We start from the raw sequence: 23,272 nt of genomic DNA, 5'->3' as shown, positions 1-23,272 counted from the left end.
TCACTTTTACAAAGCAGAGACTGGAGACCTGATAAATTAAACCAAAGGAATGCGGTAAAGTGGATTCTGCTCATTTGCTTCCAGGTTTATACGGAGATGTCTAGACTGCTTCCTCCTGATTAGAAGGGTGGCTATAATTAAACTTTTTTTAAGTTCTGGTAATTGTTCTGGTATTAGTTTCCTTGACTACAAGTTAATGAAGGCAGTCGACATTACCTTGTCTAATATTAGCATGTACATTTTACCTAAAATATTATGTTAACATTTACCTCAGAGGCGAGGATATCCTGTAAATGAATCACCAGATTCTGAAACCGGCTTTGACCAGAATGAGAATTTGCAGCGTTTGTCTTAAAAGCCAAGTAGAGGCAGACTCTCCGGTTGATGTGATTAGCCATGAAAGTGTGGAGTGCTCTTTACAGATATCAGAGCCTAAAGAAAGGGACTGGGTGTGCACTTCTCTCAAACATTTAATGGGTCTGAAAATCGAAGCAGGAATCTTAAGTATTTTGTCCAGGGTCTCATTGCATTCCTGACTTCTTTTTCTCTCTTTTTTCTTAGTACATCTTGCTAGTCCCTAAATCCTTTTGGAAGGAAGAGGATAACCAGTAGCTAAATAAATACAGACCTAGAAGTACAATCTGTTGTTAGCGTCCTTATCAGAATATCACTCCTACTCAAATGTGAGATACCTGTGGCTCTCTGTAGATGCCATTCTGAGCTTTATTGAGGTCCGTGTTGACGCTCTTTGAATTGGTCTCAGTGCTTCCAATACAGCAAGACAGCCTGGTACCCACTTCTAAATATTCTGAGCAGTTTGTAGGTTTGCCTACAACAAGCTGCAGCCACAGATTCAGTGCTGGGGCAGAGCAGAAGCTGAGAAAACTGGTTCTGTATTTCCCAAAGCTTCTTAAATACATCTGCCTAATACTTGGCCTCTGCCTTATGTAGGTTTTAGATAATCAGGCCAAGGGAATTGTTCTTTTTTTCTTTCCTTTTCATTTTTCAGTTTGCTTTATGTCAGCAAAAACTCTCTAATACCTCTTCTGCATTTAACTTGAAGAGTAAGCTTCTCTAGCTTTTCATGGAGAGGAAGGCTTATGCCTTGAAAGTTCATTTCGATTAAATTAATAGCTTGTGGAAACAATGCCTGCTTTTACTTTTGACCTTGAATTTACAAGAGTGGAGGAGATTTTCAAAAGTCATTCATACTCCATAAGTTAAAAAGCTAAAGGCCTATTATATGTCACATAAGTAATTTTGGCACGTGGATTTTTCTTGAAGCAAGTACGTGTGATTCTTGCACTGTGGACTTAATTTTGGGTGTGTGTGTGTGTAAGAATGATTGCTTCTTAGACTCATGAAACACACTTTTCTTCCAGGAGGACAAAAAATGCTTCATCTGCAATTCACAAGATCCTTATCACGAGACCCTCAATCCTGACAGTCATCTCATTGAAAATGTGGTCACTACATTTGCTCCAAACCGCCTTAAGATTTGGTGGCAATCTGAAAATGGTATGTGGTTGGTGTGGAAACAAGTTCCATGGAGTGTGATTGGTCACCTGGAAGGGGTTTACAGGTCCTGGGTATTGGTCATCTTGATTGGTTTCTCTGCCCTGTAATTATGGCCTTTGGCAGATTTACTGCCTGAAGCACTAACTTTTCGGGGGAAAATCTGATCTTTCTTCCTGCAACATTCACTCTCTATGAGAAAGCAGTCTTTCATGCTAGACCAGAGGGGTATTTCGTAGTCCTCATCCCAGGGGAATCTGTGTGGGGGCAGGATATATCTGTTGGTTGTGTGAGAAGGCCTTGCATGGCCCTTAATCTTCCACAAAATAGAGCATCTTCCATTTTGATCGAACCCCTGAGGAAAGGACAGAACCAGCCCCTAGCTTACCATCACCACCTTCTCCATCTAGAGAAAATCCAGTAATAGTACAATGAATCAGCACTAGATGTAATATTTCAAAGACTCTGTCAACCTGGATATGACCCCAACTCAATTTTTCTAGTGAGTATGTGAATCCAACCCCTTTTCCCCTTTTTTGCTTTTGGGTTTGGGTTTAGGAGACTCTTCGAATGGGATGTTACTTCGCTGGGAAACTAAGCCCCAGGTAGTTTTGCATTTGCTTCAAACTTGAATGCTGAACTTTGGGACATAAAGGTAGAGTTATTATGTCTCTTAAGTAGCAATGGTACCATTAGACCCTCCAGAAAGTTATGAGAATTCTGGCCCTCCAAGAAGCATACCTAGGATTGGCCATCGAGAGCATGGACTCTGCTGGATCTCTCTACTCTGTGCCCTACCCCTGGGAAGCTTTCGGATGCTTGCTGTCGGTTAACGTTCTGTAAAGAGGAACTCCCTTAATAGGCTTCCTTGTCATTGACTACGAGGTTACACTTACTTTCTAGAAGACTGTTGGTTTCCGGGAAGGGTTGATTATTCATTGGTCAGCCTTGGCACTGCATTGGTTACCAGACTGAGACAGACTGCTCTTCAGAGCACATGTGCCGATTAGAGTGTTATCCATTCTTAGAGGAGGTTATCTGGGTTGATCGTTCAGTGTGAAAGAGAAGTTTCTGTAACTCTGCACTTAAATCACAGAAGACTTCTGCAATAGCATAGAGCTTATTCCAAACAGCAAGAGCATGTCCTGACTGCCCGCGTTCTTCCAGTGACGGGAAAAGACAATTAGAAGGACGCCTCAACCTTAGCATCAAGTTGATAGGAAAACTGTTCATCACGTGCTGTACTTCCAGGGGAGGGTTTTTCTTGGTCACATCAGGAGTTCATCAATTTCTGCAACTTTGAATTTGTGGAGCAAGAGAGGCCAAATGCCAGAAAGACGGATTTTCGAGTAGAGGGGCTTGTATTCTCTGTCACAGGAGATTAGAGGAGGTTCAGCTGAAGCCTGGTCTTCGGAAAATCAGACTGATTGTTCCTACCCTGTTCTTTATGGATGTGATTTTATCCATTTTCTGTGGATTTTGTCCAAGTTGAGATTTAGGTGGCGGCATTAAATTATCGGTGTTCAGTCAAAGAACCAGGCTTGGGGTGTAAATCTAGTTTTCACCTCCCCTTCCTGATGATCTCTCCCTAGGTCTGACACAAATCAAATACCCCGTGAAAGAATCCTCTTGTTTCTTTTCCCTGTGGACTTTTCTTCCCGTATTAAAAAAACTGTAATGCGTTATCAGGTTATAAATCTAAAATGGAATGTGCTTTTGGGGCGCGCATTGCAGCGTATGTTCTTATGTTACAGAAAGGGTACTGGTCTTGTTTGTACTTTACATTATTCTGTTATCTTCATTTTGAACAAATATGGCAGGTTTTTTGAAAGCCTGGGAGAGAAGAGGACACATAGTGGCTGAGCTAACATTTCACTCCGAAATGTCCAGAGTCAGGTTTTAATATGGCTCTTTTTAATAAGTTAGATAAGGTTAGTTAGTGTGATTATAATGTTTTTCTTTAACATTCCAACTAACTCATATCCGTTTCGGTGACCACCCCTCACCCCCTACAATTGGCTTGGCAGTTTTCCAGTGGGAGAGTTTATTTCAGAAGTCCTACTGGTTTCCTGAAAATACACCAGCCCCTGACATGATTCATTCTGACACATTCCTGTCATCCCGGCTTTAAGACTTCTTTTGCTCTAGAAGGTGGACCCCAAAAGCTCTCTCAAGCACAGGAAACATGCAAGAGGTCTCCATTAGCAAACTGGCAGGCTGGAGGGCCTGAGGTATTAGAGAGGAGGAGGTACTTTCAGTCTCTGGAATTCCAGTGGCCTTTTTAGTGTGTTAACGTGGGACTGACCCACCCTCGGGGCATGGTGCAAAGGCTCATTTGTTTGTTCAGGCTTCCCCCTGAAAGGGAAGATGTTAGTATTTGTTCTGGGCCAGTTTATTTATTTGGCCGATTCTTTGTCTCTGGCATTGTCTCTCCGTTGTGGTGATGCATCCAAAGGCATCCCCATCAGGGATAGGTCTTTCTAAATGGGAGCATAACTAATATCTTATTTATTTTCTTTGCGGCTGCATTTAAAAAAAGGAATATTTGTGTTTTTCCTGGAGGAGGATCAGGTCCCCTGCTTTAGGTTGCAAGCTGAACCCCTACTGTGCACAGGAAGTGACCCCCCCCCCCCTTCTCCTTGGAGAGTCGCTTGGCTTGGAGGATTGGGAAGATGTTTTACTTTTTTCCTCAGCAAAAGCTGTCTTACTTGATAGTAACTAGAGGCATCCTGTGAGATGTCTTGTTCTGGTGAGTAGATTCAATATGGCGATCTCTGGAATGACTTGGGGAAAACCGGAGAATCCTTCTGATTTTGTGCCTTACCACCCAAACCAAGTCTTCAGCTTCATATCCAGAGAGAATGCAAGGAGGATTTTAGGGAGGGGCATGAGGAGAATTTAAGAAAATCGTCCCAACTGTTCACAGATGGCCCTGTTTACCTTACCATTTCCTTTTTTATTTCTAAAAAATGTCCTGTAGGTGTGGAAAATGTAACTATCCAACTGGATTTGGAAGCAGAATTCCATTTTACTCATCTCATCATGACTTTCAAGGTAAGGAGTTCATAGCTTTCTCTCAAATGACACGTTAGGAGCACGGCGTAATTCCCTTTTCGGTATGGAGGTCTGTTGTGAGTCGGCCTAAATGGGAACTTAAATATTATTGTTGCCATAAATTGGGATAATTGAGCAGCTTTTTAAGATGGGCATGAATAACTATGTTTAACAAATACTCTATCTTCATGGCAAGAAGGAGAGAGAGCGCCTCTATTCTAAGGTAATTCAACTGTAAACTTTTAATTAGATCTCTTTTTATTTCCCCACGGAGAGAGGCAGCTTTGACTCTCTCCCAAACCACAATAAAACATCTGGAGAGTAAATCCCTGATCCCTTGTGTTGATGTTTTAATGCTGAGCTTGGTAACTGAAAAGGAAGTGTATTATCTTTCATTTGCAAGGGTTTGCAAAATTTGTGGGAACAGTTTTACCATTCCTTAAGAAATGTGTATGCCTTCTTAAATGTGGATTTTCTCATCCTTTTTCTTTTAGAGATGTAAAATGACTCCAGGGCTAGGGAATTTCTCTGTACAAAGTCCCTTTGTTTCTTCATAAGCAGCTGCCTGGAAATGACAGACTTCACATGGCTTAAAGTACATGTTGATGCACATAAAACCCATAATTTACCTATTGCTTCTCAGATTAAAATCACTTTGAGTAGTTTTTGGTTGGAGTAGGGGGCCTTATCTGTACCCTCTCAGATTAGGAAAAGGTGCCAGGGGTAGCTTTACCATGTGTGTGGGTAGCCATGGAAGTCCTACCATGTCTTCTACCAAAGCCTGGAGGCCAGGGAGCATGGATGGGCACGGAAGTTGGAACATGACTAGGAGGGATGGCGGACTGCTGGTTTCCAGGCCTGAACCAGTCATCCCCTGCCCATCCCCCCAGAGGTCCTGTTGCTGATGGAGAGGAAAGTTTACAAGGTGACACCTGATACTGGGGAAGGCGGGAAGGGGGTGGGTGCAGGAGTGGGGGGTGCTTTCAGGAAGCAACTCAACACTGTGCCTCCTCCCTTCATTAACCCCTGAGCTTGGCCGTTAGAAGTAAAACTCAGCCATGCAGGAGGATGTTACCTTCATGTTATGTGACGCCTAAAAATACACAAAATTTATTGTCACTCATGTTGATGGTCCTATCTTTTACTTCAGAAGGGGCATCTGTTGTTTGCCTATGTGGGTAGTTCTGAGTTTCTGTATATCCAGAGGTCCTTTGGGTACATAGTCTGTAGTTAAATAGTCATTCAAATGAGTACAATGGGCCAAAGATGAAACTGCACACACAAGTGCAAAAGGTCAAACAGGAGGCGGTGAGACATGAGGAAATGGGTACGAGTTGCCAGACTGGAGCTGGTGAGAGAAAACTCATCCTTTGGATTCTAGCTCACGTGTGAAAAGTGACATCCAGGAGGTTGGACAGGCTTGGGTATGAGTCCCCATTCTGCCCATTACTGGCCCGTGTGGCCAGAGCTTCCTCTTTGGAAGGAAGAATGGAAGAATAAGAACACCTCTACTCTAGGGTTGGGTGACCTGGGCCTCTGCTCCGGGAATAGGCGTAATCTTGCTACCTGGCATATGATGGGCATGCGATCATTTTTACATATGCTGATGCTTAGCAGATAGTGCTTACTCTACAAATATTTACTGAATGAGTAAGTGGATAAAGGAATTCAGCCGTCTTCTGTTTGTAAGAAACTGCCCTAGGTCCTATGGGAGATTTTAAAGATACCACCATTGCTTTTCTCCAAGACCTTCCTATCTACTAAAAGGGGGGAACGTAGACTTGCAAATAATTTCTATCATGGAGTGTGCTAAGTGCCCTAGCAGAAGTTCAGACAGTGTCCATTCTGGGCACGGAGGAGGGGGGAGATAAATCCTTGCCTGGGATAAAGGAGAAAGCTTCATAAGGAGAGGTCTGGGGCTGTATGTGACCCAGGCCAGGAGGGCCAAGCAGGATCTCAGTGGGAGGGCGTGGAAGAAAAACCATTCTGCCAAGAGACATTGTCTTGAGAGCAAAGCCCTGGTGGTGGACAGTTCACACAGGGTTTCTTAGGTGTAGATGTGCGGGAGGTGGGAGGGGGGGTTGGGGGGGAAGGAGAGTCAGATGACAGAAGGACTGGGCCTACTGGCTAAGGGGTGTGAACTGTATAGGAAACAGGGAGCCACTGACAAGGAAATGAGACTGGATTTCAGGAAGGTGGCTGAGAGGAAACAGAGGAGGGCCTGGGACCATGAGAACCGAGGCTCATGGGGAGGCCCCTGTTGACGTCTGTGTTGATGGGGGGCTCACCTAGGAGAGCACCTGCTGTTCACGCGCAGCCGGGCCTGGCTGTCATGTAGGAAGGAGCCACCCCTGAAGCCAGTTCTTCCCAGAAGTATCACCAGAAATGCTTTTTCAAGTCCCACACGATCCCCTTGCTACCATACTGTTTACCCTCCACTTCACGACTGCCTTGGAGATTCCTCACCCACTTTCCTGGGAGTCCTCAGTTGGGCCATTTGGAATCAAAGGTTCAGCCACAAATCCGAGAAGGATAAGAAGCAGAACAATAGAAGGGAGGGCAAGGAATGGGATGAAGCAAAGGTCTCTTGGAAGTCCAAGCTGTGGAAGCAGGAGCGTGGTGATAGAGTGACAGGAGCCAGGGCAGGAGCAGGTGGTGGTGAAGAACACACGTTGGCCATGGAGGTAGCTGCTGGCTTAGGTGGATTGGGTTTTCGTGCACCAGTGAAACCTATGAAATATATACACGCTGTTTCCAAAATCGTGGCTCTTTTTATTGAGTATAAATTCAGAGGTAGCAGGTTGATGCGTAAGTGAAGAGGGTGAAGGGCCTCCACTCTGAACAGACCAGTGTTGTCCTGGGTTCCAGCAGCTTGCTAACTCCACAAGAAATTGGATAACTCGTCAGTGGCCCTTTGGGACTCAGAAGTTTCCAGAAGGGAGGGAGAAGGAGGCACAGCGAGCACTTGCTGTAAGGCTTTTCCTCTGCTCACTTCTGATACAGAGACATCAGGCTGGGCTGTCCCCAGATGTCACCACCCAGGAGGCAGGTCTGATGGCTGAGTTAATTATTCGGGTTTTTTTTTTTTCCCCCTTACTTAAAAACCCTTCATCTCATACTCTCGAGTTTAATCAACTATCATTTTCTTATATTCTGGAATAGATAAAAATGAAAAAACCCAAGCAAGTAGTAAGTCAAAGAATCTGAAAATGTGACGTTCTGTTTTCTTACCCTTGTCTCCTTTTATCCATGAAAAAGGCCATCAAGATTATTAAGGAAGGCAGAAGGAGGCCTGGGAATGTACCAGTCTCACCATTAACAGTCAAATTTAGAGTATTTCTTCCAAGCATTGGTTTTAATTCAGAAGCAAGGGTCTGTTGGGGTTCTGTTTGCTGGGCCGGCCCAACCGCCCTCTGTACCCCCTGCATTGGAACATGCCTTCCACTGCCCACACTCTCCTTGGCTTGGAGATGGCAGTCTTTCTTTTCTCTTCTCTTGGTCTTCCCTGGGACATGTCCATATCCTAATTGCTGCTGCTTATAAGGATGCCAGTGACAAGGGATTAGGGCCCACTGTAAGACGTCATTCTGCTTTAATTACCTATTTAAAGACCCTGTCTCCAAATACAGTCACATTCTGAGGGGCTGGGGATTAGGTCTTCAACATAAGAATTTGGGGAGGACACCATTCGGCCCGTAACAGGAGGTTAAGAGATGATGTAATGAAGGTTCCTGGCTCTACTCTCTTCTTTGGCTAGCCCCGTGTTGATGCATTTTCTGGAGCGATGACTTTGACTCTTTAATCTTGCCCTTTACTTTTTGGTGGAGGGGAGAGTGGGGAATCATATCTTTGGGGGTTTCAAATATTGCACGCCAGCAGTGATTCCCAAATCCGTGGTTCAAGCTCTGTTCATGCAGCTGGATGCCAGACCAGCTTCCAGTTGTCCAGTAGGCGTCCCCTTGTGGATGTCTCACTTGTAACCAGTCCAAAACCAGATGGCTTCCTTCTCTTCTGTGGCTTTGCTGTTAGCAGTACAGTCGCCCCCCACCACTGTCCAAGCTCAGGTGCCCATGTTTCTCTCCTTCTCTCCCTTTCCACTGAAACCTGATTGATCAGCAGGTACAACTCAATATATTTTACTAAGCCCCCTAAATTTTCAGAGCATCCTATTGCATCCCTTTCTCTCTGTCCATGCTGTAATGCTGGAGTTAAGACCTTCCTCTTTTTTCTTCTCACTTGGTTTCCTTGTCTCTTGGGGGGTTTTTTTGTTTGTTTGTTTTGTTTTTCTTTTTTTTTTTTTTTGTCTCTTTGGTTTTTTGTTTATTGTTTTTCCATGTCCCAGAACCATGCTGAAATTACAGTCTGATCATTTCATTCTGTCCATTTAATCTTTCAGTGTTTCCCTTTCGTGGCAGAAAAATAAAGGAAACCACTTCGTATGGCCAACCAATTCCTTCCTCCCCTCGCCAACCTCTTCTGCCACCTGTAGCCACCTCTACCCACTGCCCGGAAAACACCTACCCTTTTAGGGTCCACTTTGATGCCTGGAATGCTCTGGAGCATTCCCTAGCTTTTGTGTGTGTGTATGTGGTAAAATAGCCATAATACAAAATTTGCCATTTTAACCATTTTCAAGTATACAGTGCAGTAGCATTAGGTGTCTTTGCAATGTTATACAACCATCACTACTATGTATTTCTAGAACTTTTTCATCACCCCAAATCCAAACTCTACCCATTAAGCAATAACTCCCCATGGCCCCCTCCCCCTCAGCCCCTGGAAACCCCTCATTTACTTTCTGTCTCTGTTCACTTGCCTATTCGAGACGTTTCCTTTATAAGTGGAATCACACCATATCTGCCCTTTTGTGTCTACCTTCTTTCACTTAGTAGAATGGTTTCAGGGTTTATCCATGATGTAGGAAGTATCGACTTTTTTTTTTTTTTTTATGGCTGAAGAATACTCTTTTGGATGTATATACCGTGTTTGGTTTATCCATTCATCTCTGATGGGTACTTGGGTTGTTTCTGCCTCTTGGCCATTGTGAACTCCGCTTTGAACATTCATGTACGAGCATCTGTCTAAGTCTCTGTTTCAGTTCTTTGGGGAGTGGAATAGCGAGTTTGTTACTCCTTCCTCAAAGCACGCTGCAGGAGACCCTACTATGGGGTTTTGTATCATAAATGATTTATACCTAGGTGCTTCATTGGGCCATCTGTGGCCTGCAGACCACTGCCCGATACTGAGCAACAGTCATTGCACATCTGTTGAATGATTACATGAAGAACAAGCCCGCAGCCTAACAGGTGCCAACTGCCTATACCAAAGAGTTTTTGCTATTCAGTCCCACTTATAATCAGCTCCTAAAGAGAAACAGCTTACTCATCTCTGTTAGGGTGGGAGAAAGTGCAACATTTCGAGGCTAAACACTTGCCTGCAAGAGGAGGCTCCATGGAACAGCCTGAAGTATTTGAAATCTAGCCACAACCCAAAATACCAACCACATGCAGTCAGGGTTTGTGGCGCACAGTTGAGTGATATGTTCATCTGACATTAAAAACAAAAACAAAAACAAAAGCAGATTACCAATAAAAAAAAACATGAAATGAGCCTTTTCTAACCCACCTTTAGACATTCCGGCCTGCCGCTATGCTGATAGAACGATCGTCTGACTTTGGGAAAACCTGGGGCGTGTACAGATACTTTGCCTATGACTGCGAGAGCTCATTTCCAGGCATTTCCACTGGCCCCATGAAGAAAGTGGATGATATAATCTGTGATTCTCGCTATTCCGACATTGAACCCTCAACGGAGGGAGAGGTTTGTTTGCTTTTTTTGTTTTACATTCTACTTACAAATCCTTTTTGATCATTGCAAAAATACCCATTACTCTTATATCTATTTTTAGGTGATATTTCGTGCTTTAGATCCTGCTTTCAGAATAGAAGATCCTTATAGTCCAAGGATACAGAGTAAGCTTGTTTTCGAATAAAAGCTTTGATGGAAAACAGCAATCATGGAAGAACTCTTACCCAGAGCACTGTTACCCTGAATCTAAATATTCAGTGCTAAATCCACCCTCTTTATTTCTTTTTATCTTCACAATACCCAATCCTAAAATTGGCAGGAATCAAAGTCCTTGCTGATGGGGAACATGTTTTGATTAGAGTAAAAGATTTATGTCATAAGTATTCAAACAATTATGCTGGTCATAATACCATATTTATTTTATTTTTCAGTATAATATATATAAAATATATGTTAAATAATGTAATATATGTAAGTTATATAAACATTTTATATTTCAAATTATATATATTTCTTAAAAATACATTATATATATTTATATATGTAAATTAGGGTATAGATTAAGCTGTTGTAACAAAATGTCCCCCAAAATACGGTGGCTCAAATAAAATAGGAGTTTATCTCTCTCTTATGAAATCATCAAGAGGGCTTTCCAGAGAAGAAGTGTAGCTCAATTGCTACAAGTAAGCTTACTGGATAAAATAAAGGATGATGCCCAGTTAAATTTGAATTGAAGATAAACAGCAAGTTATTTTTTTTTTAGTATGACTGGATCCCATGTAATATTTGTGACTAGTACAAGGATATCCCATGCAACATTTGTGGTTGGTGTGACTATGCCCCGTGTAATGTTTGAGACAGGCTTCACTGAAAAAATATTGTTTACCTGAAATTCAAATTTAACTGAGCAGCTTATATTTTTACTGCTATATCTGGCAACCCTAGCAGTTAGGCCACCCAGGTCCCTTCTGTCTTGTAGTCTTTGTCATCTACATGGTTGGAGCTGGATCGGCACTACCATGCTGTTGTCTTAACCTATGGGAATGGGAGGAAGAAGAGGGCAAATGACATAGAAGCCGTACATCACCTCTGTTCATATCCTGTTGATCAAAATTAGTTCATGGCCGACCTCAGGACACACAGGGAAACCTCTCTAGCTAGGTGGCCACGTGCCTTCTCACACTCTTGCCTAGGACTCTTCTTGTCAAAGGAAGAAAAGAAGAAAGAGTACGGGGGGAGGGGGGGTAGGCAGGAATCAGAAGTGTCAGCCATGCTCAATATGCTCAGTAAGGTGAGGGTAGTATTTCCATTTAACAGATGAGTAAACTGAGGCTCAGAGAGTTGGAATAGTGTACGTAAGGTGACAGATTCTGAACCCATGTTATGATTCTGAATTTAGGGCTCTTTCCAACATGTGACAACCATGCTTCTATTATTAGAAAATTAGTTTGATCATCTTGGGAGGCAAATTATGCACTAATTGAAAGAATAGGATTTAGAGTCCGACAGACCTGGGTTTAAATCCCAGTTCCAACAGATCATAACTCTGTGACCTTGAGCAAGGAAGCTGCTTAAACCTGTTTTTTTTTTTTTAGGCTCTTTTTTCTCATCCATACATAGAGACCGTAATATTGACTTGAGCATTGCTATGGAGGGAAAATGAGTTCTAGAAATGACCTCCAGACATGCCTGCCATACAGAAAGTGTTCAGCAAGTTGAAGCAGCTGCTGGTCTTGTTGTTGCCACCAGTGTGGCCTGGGCCTGTACCTCAGAGGGGAGGGGATGAGAGTAGCTCTTCTGCTACTAAGGTGTGGTCAGCTGAGCAGAGGCAGGCCTGATTCTTGCTGATAGTTCCAGCTGAGGATGACCCTGTTTGGAACCAGGGCCCCATAGAACCACCCAGCGTGAAACTTGGAAGAGTAAATTGGAAAACATCCAGGAAATATTGCCAGAAAAGTGCTTTTTCCCCACTTAAATTAATTTTACATGTAGCCCAGACCATCTCTGGTCTGTGATTTACTCATTCATTGTATTATAAAGCAAATATTTATGGCACCTCCAGCCCCGTGCCTTTTCTGGGCGAGCTGTGAGGCCCGCGCCCCCTGCTATCGAAATCCAGTTGTGGGGAATGTCCACATGGGCTCCATGACAGATTGCTCATGGAGTCCTAAGAGGACTCATGGTTGGCTCCTTTGTAGGTGAAATCTGTGGGACTTGGGGAACGCCCCGCCATGACAATTCCCTTGTCTTTCGTTGCTAAACGGCATCAGAAAATCTATTTCTGTATTCGAGAGGCATCCGTTTTGACTGATGATGCTTGTGATTGACTTTGTGTTCAAGGGAACAACTGAAGTCTCTTTAGTTGTCCCTATTGTTGGGACCTTGGGGCCTTACTTCAAAAGGGATTTTTGCCTCACACCAAAAGTCCATCATACAGGGCTCGGTTGTTTTTAACTGTGCTAGGAGAGAGTGGAGGGCACACATTTGCTCTTCTGAGGGCTTCCACAAAGATCGGTTCAAGGGCTTCTAAATACTCCAGCTGTTCTTCGGCTTTTGTCATCTGGCCTCTCGTCAATAGGCGCTTGTGCTCGTTCTGTGCAGGAGCATTTGTGCAGGAGGAAATGTTGGCATTCATAAATTCCATTCAGCTAAGTAGTACCACGGGTTTCTCTGTTTAGTTTTTGATTTTACAAAGAGCCTAAGTTTAATGCATGGACTCACGGACTTTCCCTTTCAACCCACAGCCATTTCTATAGTCTTCATTGTAAGCGATGCATGTATTGTAAGTAGTGAAGATTGTATTTGGGCTTTGAAAGTCTCTGATACATGGGGCCAACACCCTGTAGTCCTGGGTTGGAAATGAGAATGCATCAGCACAAATCAAAGTAAAGCTCAGGAGTAATTTTAGGCTACATAGGACAGGGGAGGACTGATGGACAAGTGAGTCTTTTGGGGTCCACTTCAACAAGAGCAACTTAGTCACTGATGGAAACACTGGTGGAGAAGGATGAACAGTTATCCCTTGAGTTATCCCGTGACTATAGAAGCTAAATGGTAGCCCAGTTTCTATGATAAGCATACATCTATAGACCCAGGAGGGAGAAGAAAAGATAAGAGAAATTGATCTACAAGTGACTTAATATTTAGGAAAAAAACCAACTTGCCCCAACCTCCTAATACCGGGCTCCTTCGGCCATCAAAATAGAACAAAAAAGTCGGGGGACTCTGATATCATGTAAAAATGTGGTGGAGATCTGTCCCTAGGTAGGGGTTATTCCATAGTGTTATTATTTTTTTAAAAGATTTTATTTATTCATGAGAGACACAGAGAGAGAGAGAGGCAGAGACACAGGCAGAGAGACAAGTAGGGTTCCATGCAGGGAGCCCGATGTGGGACTCGATCCCAGGACCCCAGGATCATGCCCTGAGCCAAAGGCAGATGCTCAACCACTGAGCCACCCAGGTGCCCCCCATAGTGTTAAATCTGTTTTAGCAACGTGGATTTCATCTATGTGGTGGGAAATTTCAGATAGTATTTTTCTCTCCAAAAATTAACACAAAAATGTTTGATCCTAACTATCTTATAATAATGAAGAGAATTGGAGTGTGTTGATAAACCCTCTCCCACCTGAATGGAATCCTCTGCTTTTGGGGCCGACACTGGTTGCTGTGGGCACCTGATGGCATTGCAATAGTTCAGATCACTGTGGGCCGATGGGTTTTGGCAGTCATGCAGCTGCGTTCTTCATTTTCTGTGCTTTCACGCTTTTTCCTGAAACAGCCCCAATGTTCTTTTTACACTGGTGAGGAGATCGTAACCCTCCTTTCTTCCAGAGGCTGTCACGTTATGTTAAGCATTACTGGTATGGTCGTCTAGATCATGCAAGGGGGTAACATCTAACTTACGTTTTTATTTGTTGTGCCTTTCTATAAAGAGAAGAGAGGCTGTATAATTGCAAAAGAAGCCCTGCTCGTTTGCTCAGACTTTTCATCTTCTTGGTGACCTTCGTAGATCTCTTAAAAATCACCAACTTGAGAATCAAGTTTGTGAAGCTGCACACTTTGGGAGATAACCTTCTGGATTCCAGGATGGAAATCAGAGAGAAGTATTACTACGCTGTTTATGACATGGTGGTTCGAGGAAATTGCTTCTGCTACGGACATGCCAGCGAATGCGCCCCAGTGGAGGGATTCAGTGAGGAAGTAGAAGGAATGGTAAGCAAGCACTCGGGGGGCTTTCTCCTTTAGATGAATGATTCCAAAAAGCAATCTGAAGCTAGTTTTACCTTAAACCTTCCACAGTTTCTAGGGTTTTATTTTTCCAGACTGACTTTAAGCTCTTTGCATCATACTGGTGGTTGATGGTTGGTTTTCTCTTTGCTAACTTCCTTGGACTATGAGAAGAAATATAAGGGCTACTCGTGTCAGAGACAATTAATTAATTTTTGGAAATTGTTGCAGCCAGTCGCTGCTACCATAGATTTTTTTTTTTTTTTTTTTTTTTTGGTCAATAAGGATTAAAAAGTTTTCTAAATAGCCATCATGTCTTCCTTTCTATTAGGGGAGATTAGACATCACAAGCATTCCCTTCTTTATGCTACGAGGCATAAAGTGACCAGCCCAGCCCGGAGAACCAGGACATTTGAACCTGGAACCATGGGATATGATTTAGGAATCCAATGGGCTTTGTTTCTTTTTGTGTTTTTTCTAGTTTCATTCTTTTCCCACTTTTAGGCTGTGTTGTCAATTCATGTACTTCTAAAAATTGGGGATTGGGGTGATTTGCCAAATGGATAAAGTTAGGGTATTTAGCCAACTTTCTAAGTGAACTGGTAGTTCTTATAGATCTGTAGGATTTTAGAGCCGAACGGGATTTACTCAACCAACTGTCCTTGTGAGAAGGGCCCGAAGTGGCTGATGGAAATTCAAATGGAGCTCTCTGGACTCTGCTCGTGGGTTCTTTCCATTATCAGCCACTAGGCCTCCCTTGATGAAGAGCGTGTCTTCATTCCTTGCTATTTGCTCTTTCAAAGATTGTTACTCCTCATCTAAGAGGGTCCAAGACTGAGTGCATTCAACTGTCTGAACTTCTGCTTTCCATTTGCTCCAATTAGAACACTTGCCATGGATAAAGTTGTGTTTTTAGCAGAGCCTAAAGGGAGGACGTGTCCTTGTAATCTTGTTGCTACATCTTTCAGAGACTGTTAGGTAGATAATGTTTATTTTTCAGCAGAACAAATCTGGCGTGTAGCTAATGTCCTGTAGCCCTGTCGCTGTCACAGCTCTCATAGAACATTATGTTGTTGATTCAGACCCTGTGGAGTCCTATGGTGTGTGCTTTGCAAGTGTCTCTTTATTCTCTGTAAAACTAGCTTGCAAGGAGATGATCTTACTCCTTTGCTCACTGCACTCCTGTCAAGGTGAGTCCAGGGCAGACCTGTCTGTCCTGTTCCTGAATTCCATTCTATAGAAACTAGTGTTAAGGTGAGGTGCCCAGGTACACGCATATTTGGGAGACTGAAGAATTTATCTTTTACCTGCCTCTGGGGCTTAGGTGTATCTTGCCTGAGACGCAATGCAGAAGAGCACCTCCTGGGCCCTTCATAAAGCAAAATAATTTTTTTTTCCCTGAGATTTTATATTTCCTTTCTTAAAGAAAAAAAAAGTAAATGCGAACATAGTAAATGATTAATATTTTGAATCTCGCTTTGGTTGGAGAAACAATGGAGTGCTATGCCTGGAGACAAAAAACAAAAGAAGCAAACAACCCATTCTTTTAGGTGGCGTGGTGGTAAAACTTGCAGTGATGGGAGTTGGTTTCCAGGTGGTGTGTGTATATTTAATTCTGCATTAGAGCTTTTGTTGATTTCTCTTAAAATAGGTTTCTTTGGGGCATAAAGTTTTTTGGGTTTTTTTTTTTTGTTTGTTTTGTTTTTTTTTTAGCTCTTAAGTAACTGGTTCTTTTGGTTTTTAATTCTTAACTGGCTGATTTTGTTCATCTGGGTTTCTTTTCATTGATACTTAGATAAAATATGTATTGAGCAGCTGTCCTATAATAGGAACCATTCCCAGGGATGGGAGTTGGAGCCATCAAAAAGGCAGAGCTCACTGCTGAGAGGGACAAAATAAAGACAAATCCTCATTGTGGTGAGCTGGAGATGAGGATCCACAGGCAAAGGGGTTTGCATCTCCCACTGATTATGGAGAAAGTCTGGCCAGCAGCATCTCTCTCACTTTGCTCCCTCCTCTTTTTCTGACTTTCAAGGTTCACGGACACTGCATGTGTAGGCATAATACCAAGGGCTTAAACTGTGAGCAGTGCATGGATTTCTACCACGATTTACCTTGGAGACCCGCCGAGGGTCGAAACAGCAACGCCTGTAAAAGTAAGTCTCCAACAGAGGGACGTTTTGAATCCGTTCAGATTCCGGTATCCATTTGCTGATTGCAAACATGAGTCTGCAAAAGGAAGAAAAGTTACTACCCTGCTGCCAGCTTCGCCCGGGTACTCTTAGGAAACCAATATCCACTCGGTTTAACGAGAGCGTTAGTATGCAGAACAGCAGCCATGTGTTCGGCACATTTAGTAGAAGGCGGAAATGTGTCCCTGACATCGTACCTGTCTTGAAGGCAACATGATGGTGAGAGAAAAATGAAAGAAAACTGTGGCATGATAGACCATTAAGGCCTAAGAAATATGGAGCAAGAGTTTTTGGCCTTGTTTCTGCCCAGCCTGGCTAAAGCCCTTGGCATGCTTCCAGCCAGCCAGCCCCAGGGTATTCTCTGGGCAGAGGTGCAGTTTGAAACTGTCCCCTGCCATCCCCACCCCCCCTCTCCCCACAGTGATTCTGATTTACCCTCCTCCCCTCTGGGCAGCAGCATGCCTGCCCCTTCCCCCACTGAGGACTGTTCTAAAAGTTCAGAAACCAGTGAGGGCTGGTGTGATCAAGGATTGTTTGTAAGTACCACCCAGCAGCCTTTGATGATAGCTAAGATTGCTTAGGTAAGAAGAAAGGGGTGGGAGGAGGCGGGAGGGAAAGAGGGTGGGTAAAGGGGAAGGAGTTCAGATAAGAACTGCACAGAGCATAAGGCCCCAAGGATGGTCTCATGACCAACACAGAGTCTACAGTGGGAAATGATTCCAAGGTTTATTTATTTAATTTTGTAAAAGATTTTATTCATCCATGAGAGACACAGAAAGAGAGGCAGAGACACAGGCCGAGGGAAAAGCACTCCCTAAGGGGAGCCCGATGCAGGACTCAATTCCAGGACCCCCCAGGGTCATGCCCTGAGTCAAAGGCAGACGCTCAGCCACTGGGCCACCCAGGCATCCCTGATTCCAAGGTTTAATTCAACCAGAGTGTCAAGGACAGTTCTCTGCTAGGCACCAAGGATGCGTCAATGGATACGACCCAGCCCCATTCTATGGGAGGTTGTGTTGCAGGTAGAGACAGAGGAGGCCAGATTGCGGAGCCCCCGGGGAGGGCTGAGCCATTTTGAGAAGACAAGAGCCCACATGTGTCGCTGAGCAGAGAGCGAGATGATATTAAAGCCAAGTTGACCACGGGGACTGCCTGGTGGTCAGAGCGCGCCCAGAAAGCTGCCAGGTGGCTGTTCAGCAGACCTTAATTCTCACTCAAGAGCCCGGTCGAGTGTGCTGGTGGCAATGGAGAGGAAGAGGATCAGGCCTTCACACCATGTTCCTTTAAGCTGGCAGCCCAAACAGGCTTTCCTAGGAGATTTTCTGGAGCGACATGTTCTGGTCCTACCCCAAGGAACCCAGAGGCATCTTCCACATGGTGGCAGCCTTCTGTTGATAAGCTACCAAGGGGGCTTTCCCCAGAGGTTTCCTACTTTTTACTCTTTAGCCCATTCTCTTCCAAAGAGGGCAGATTAGTGGTTCATAAAGCTCACGCTTTGAAGGTCTCCAACATGATGTCAGGCGGATGTGTCCTTTTTCATGGGCGCCTAATTGTTAGTTGCTATTTTGCCTGAACTTCATCCCTAGTTTCCAGAATGAACTTCTTCCTGCAACCCCATCCTCCATTAGTAAGTAGATTTCAAAGGCTCTTTTTGACGTTGGTCTTGTCACGCAGAGTGTAACTGCAATGAACATTCAAGCTCGTGCCACTTCGACATGGCGGTGTACTTGGCCACTGGAAACGTCACTGGAGGAGTGTGTGATGACTGTCAGCATAACACGATGGGACGCAACTGTGAGCAGTGCAAGCCGTTTTACTTCCAGCATCCAGAGAGAGACGTCCGAGACCCTAACCTCTGTGAACGTACGTGGGGAGATGTCATGACGTAGGGCCTATTTGAGTAGTCAGATGGTCACCATCTTTCTCTTGGGACTCCCGAGCATCAGCTTTATTTATTTTTTAAAAATATTTTATTTATTTATTTATTTGAGAGAGAGTGAGAGAGAAAGAAAGAGCACACAAGTAGGGAGGAGGGGCAGAGGGAGAGGGAGAAGCAGACCCCCGCTGAGCAGGGAGCTCAATGTGGGTCTCGATCCCAGGACCCTGGGATCATGACCTGAGCCGAAGGCAGACACTTAACCGACTGAGCCACCCAGGTGCCCTACTCAGCTTTATTTTAAGTGCTGTGTAGGATGCTGGAAGAAGAAGCGGGACCTGGCAGTCCTGTCTTCTTTCGTCTATTTCTGGGACAGGTGGGTGAAGGGGACATACGTGTTTATACAAACACACACATTGTTACCTGGTGCTTTTTTTTTTTTTTTTTTTTTTGGTTCTTCTTAGGGTGTACCTGTGACCCAGCTGGATCTCAGAACGAGGGAGTCTGTGACGGTCACACTGATTTTTCCACCGGCCTCATTGCTGGTCAGTGCCGGTGTAAATTACACGTGGAAGGGGAACACTGTGAAATTTGCAAAGAAGGTTTCTACGGTTTAAGTGCTGAGGATCCATTCGGTTGTCGATGTGAGTACATCCGTGAAAGTGTTGGGGAGTTCTCGTGTTCGCAGTTCCCAGTGTAGCCTGCACTTCTAAATCCGGACTCCCCCTTGCGCTCACTTGTCTTGTGTTTCTTTACTTCATTTTATCTTTAATGAAGCTTGTGCTTGCAATCCTCTGGGAACCATCCCTGGTGGGAATCCTTGTGATTCTGAGACCGGTTACTGCTACTGTAAGCGTCTGGTGACAGGACAGCATTGTGACCAGTGTCTGGTAAGTGGATCCTAATTACCCAGGAAGGGTGGTTTGTGAATGGGACGCGTTGAGTATTGTAGAGTCTACGGTCACCCTTACGTGTAAATGTTAAAAGACGCAAACGACTCACAAAAGAATTACTAATGAATACTTGCGGCAAGATGTTCGCCATCGCTGTTAGAATTGTAAAATAAAACCACAGCAAAATACCATTTTTATAGACAAAATCAACACATTTTTAAAAATGGGGCTGGCTGTTAGGACATAAAGAGGGACTGGTCTTCTAAGCTGCCAATGGAAATGCACATTGGCTCATACTTGGCAAAAAAAAGCATTTTGGAAGTATGTTATCAGTAGCCTGTAGAAATGCGCATACCCTTTGACCCAGTAATCCCACTTCTGGGAATCTTTCCTAATGAAATAAGCAGAAAATTGGACAAAGATGTATTCAGCAGAAGATTCATTGCATCTCATACTAATCATAGCCAAAAAACTTGGAAGCAACGGTGGGGAAAATAGTTAAGTAAATTTGGGGGCATGGTGTGGTATTTGGTTGCCGTTGAAAACAACTATAACATGAGGAAATGCTTATGCCGGTATAAAAAAAATAAAACCATAGGATGTGAGTAGTGTCTTGATTGTGTAGGAAAAAATTTCATCAAGAAGAACAAAATCTGGAAGGAAATACACCAAAAAGTTCACTGTAGTGATCCTGGGTAGAGTAATCACAAGAGTAATTTTTAAAATTACCCTGTATCTTTTATAACATTCTTGTGATTTCCTTTATAATTTGTGAGAGGGGGATCCACTGACCCCAAATTGTGTTTCTATTATGACCTGTAAATATGAATATTTGCATATATCCAGAGAGAGTCCTAACATAAATTTCTGGAAGTCTGATTTAAATCAGCACGCCTTGGGATACCTGCGTGGCTCAGCGGCTGAGCGCCTGCCTTCGGCTCAAGGCGTGATCCTGGAGTCCTGGGTTCGAGTCCCACATTGGGCTCCCTGCAGGGAGCCTGCTTCTCCCTTTGCCTGTGTCTCTGCCTCTCTCTCTCTCTCTCTCTCTCTTTCTGTGTCTCTCATGAATAAATAAAATCTTAAAAAATCAATCAGCACCCCTCATTTTATCTGCTCCTGAGTAAATACAAGTTTGTCGAAGTACAGAGCCCTCCTCTCCCCTATATAGCTTCTGTCCTATTTCTTTTTATTTCCACCTCCAGTGCTGTCATGATTCAGTGATCTGCTCGCCTTTCACTTGTGAAAATGCTTGCTTTATGCTGTTTAGACATAAATAAATCCTTTGAAGTGCTTTGCTTATGGAGTGTCTGACAGGCTGAACTCAGGGAACATTTAAAGGCCTGCCAAATATTTGCCAAAACTCTCTTACTGCCACAGTACTTCTAATGAAGAAAATTGCCATCTTAGCTGCTGGCTCCTATTAACTTTTGGACAAAGGCTATTTGCTTGGAAGAGAAGCTCCTCTGATCTGGCCTTGGATGATTAGGACCCCCCATGACCTGCCGCCTGGGTTTTCGTTCAGAATACTCGTACTTGTTCCCCTTGTTAGCTTTCTGCTTACACAGTACATAAGCAAGTTCCTTCGGTGGAACAAGCAAGACATGCCGTAACTTGTTTCTTGTTGAGACTATTGTGTCATGACAGGAACCCACCTTTAGATGTGAAATCTTTTGTTCTGCAGCCAGAGCACTGGGGCTTAAGCAATGATTTGGATGGATGTCGGCCTTGTGACTGTGACCTTGGAGGAGCCTTGAACAACAGGTGAGTGAAGCCACACTTACACTCTTGTGCTCAGTCCCCAAGGAGAGCCCTCCTGACCTCCAGGAGAAACACGACACCCAGTGCCTCTGAAGAAGAGGCGCTGAGTATATTCATCTTTAGCTCACCTGTGGTCTTAATGTTTTCAAAGACTGAGTCATTCCAAGAGTTCGCTTTGAAGACTCCAACTGTGTTTATGTTTTTTGGTCTTGGTTTTTAAAAGTGCTGTTGTTGTTTTGTACTTTATGGTATTTTTTAGATTATGGAAACAGTGTATGCCCATTAAAAAAAAAAAATCCAACAGTTAAGACAGGTTCCCTGCCCTTTCTCCCACCCAGAATCCACTGCTAACAAGTACCACCATTAGCAATTTCTCATATTCTAGGAATTAATAATAACACTCAGAATACCTATCAAAACTTATAATTTCTTTCTTCTCCTTTTTACTTTTTTTAAAGATTTTTATTTATTCATTCATGAGAGACACAGAGAGGGAGGCAGAGACACAGGCAGAGGGAGAAGCAGGCTCCCAGCGGGAAGCCTGATGCAGGGCTCAATCCCAAGACCCTGGGGTCACAGCCTGAGCTGAAGGCAGATGCTCAACCACTGAGCCACCCAGGTGTCCCATCCTCTCATTTCTTTTTAAGTAACAGGTTTAAAATAAAAAAAAAAAAGAAGCCTAACGAGTACACACATGAAAAAGCCTATGATTTCCCATTTAGCTTTATTGACAGTTTTTGAAAATCAGAGTAATCCATGTATGCACCCTGTTCTGCAAGCTTGCTTATTATCTGGAACTCTTTCTTCATTTCAACATGTATTCATGTGTTTCTTTCTTTTATACAGCACATATACATCTACCTCTTTTTTGCGGGGTGGGGGGGAGGGTAAGATTTCATCATATAGAAGTGCCACCATTTATTTCTAGTTTTTTGGGTAGATGAGGCTCCCAAGATGGAACTGCTAAGTCAAAGCACATATGCACTTTTTTTTTTTAATAGAGATCGCCAGATTATTCTCCAGACAGATTAATGCTAGTTTATTTTCCTACCACTTGGTTACAAAAGCACCTTTCTCTCTCTCCCACCAGCACTTAGTATCCTCATTTTATCTTTTACCAATCTAAAAGATGAAAAATGAGGGGCACCTGGCTCACTCAGTCAGTAGAGCGTGTGACTCTTGACTTCGGGGTCATGAGTTTGAGCCCCACCTTGGGTGTGGGGTCTACTTATAAAAATAATAAATTACTTTCAAAAATGAAATAAAAGATGGAAAACGAACTCCCATTTCTATTTGTGTTAAGAATCTTTTCATTTTCTTCCCTTTTTTTTCAACTTCCAAGTTTATTTAATGAAATTGCACAAAATCGTATTTAATTATTGAAACCGGTTGGCATTCCCTGAATAGATGTGAGGCTGTACCACAGATCGATCCCGGTACACGTTTGGCAAGAGGTTAGATTAGTGGGAGTTAAATTAGCCACCTTGGAGTCCAAGAGAATTTCACTCTCTGTTTGTAACCGGGTCAGACTGAGAACATCTGGTAGAGACCGTCTAAGTGGTTGCTGAGGCAATTGGCAGATGTTTCCTTGTGGCCTGACTCTCCCCTGAGACAGCAAGCTGAATCCATCAAGCAAGCTCCATGTACTAAAAAAGAGCTGACTCTCACAAGGTTCTTTCCCAACACCACAGTAGTCTGCTGGGAAGGAACGGGATTGGAGGCAGCAAGAACATGTTCTCTTTGGCCTCCGGATTGGGGTTTTTATTCCAGATGTCACAGTATCTCAGTACAGCGTGTAGCCTCTGGAACTCCAGGGTGAATTTCTGTTCTTAGAAAACCCCTCCAGAGGGGAGGAAGCAAGGACAGTTCCATAAAAGCAGGGAAGACAGGCTGCTAGTCAGCTTCTGGAATCACTTCTCCAACTTTCCTTTGTGAATCCCAGAACA

General features: G+C 43.6%; 1 protein-coding gene across 5 annotated transcripts in view; it reads left to right on the top strand.

The window, feature by feature from the left end:
- Positions 1-23,272, top strand: part of LAMB1 (laminin subunit beta 1) — a 73,422-nt gene that overhangs the window by 6,346 nt on the left and 43,804 nt on the right. For all 5 annotated transcript variants that reach the window (XM_072759972.1, XM_072759971.1, XM_072759970.1 and 2 more), the window contains 10 exons: positions 1,383-1,518; positions 4,496-4,569; positions 10,201-10,389; positions 10,478-10,541; positions 14,390-14,592; positions 16,643-16,763; positions 18,474-18,662; positions 19,140-19,319; positions 19,453-19,565; positions 21,250-21,329. In XM_072759972.1, the coding sequence (XP_072616073.1) occupies positions 4,558-4,569; positions 10,201-10,389; positions 10,478-10,541; positions 14,390-14,592; positions 16,643-16,763; positions 18,474-18,662; positions 19,140-19,319; positions 19,453-19,565; positions 21,250-21,329 (1,151 nt within the window). In that variant the 5' untranslated portion in view covers positions 1,383-1,518; positions 4,496-4,557. The remainder of the gene's footprint in view (positions 1-1,382; positions 1,519-4,495; positions 4,570-10,200; positions 10,390-10,477; positions 10,542-14,389; positions 14,593-16,642; positions 16,764-18,473; positions 18,663-19,139; positions 19,320-19,452; positions 19,566-21,249; positions 21,330-23,272) is intronic.

This window comes from Vulpes vulpes, chromosome 5 (genome assembly GCF_048418805.1).
Source record: "Vulpes vulpes isolate BD-2025 chromosome 5, VulVul3, whole genome shotgun sequence".
Classification (NCBI taxonomy): domain Eukaryota; kingdom Metazoa; phylum Chordata; class Mammalia; order Carnivora; family Canidae; genus Vulpes; species Vulpes vulpes.
This window is presented reverse-complemented; position numbering and strand designations above follow the sequence as displayed.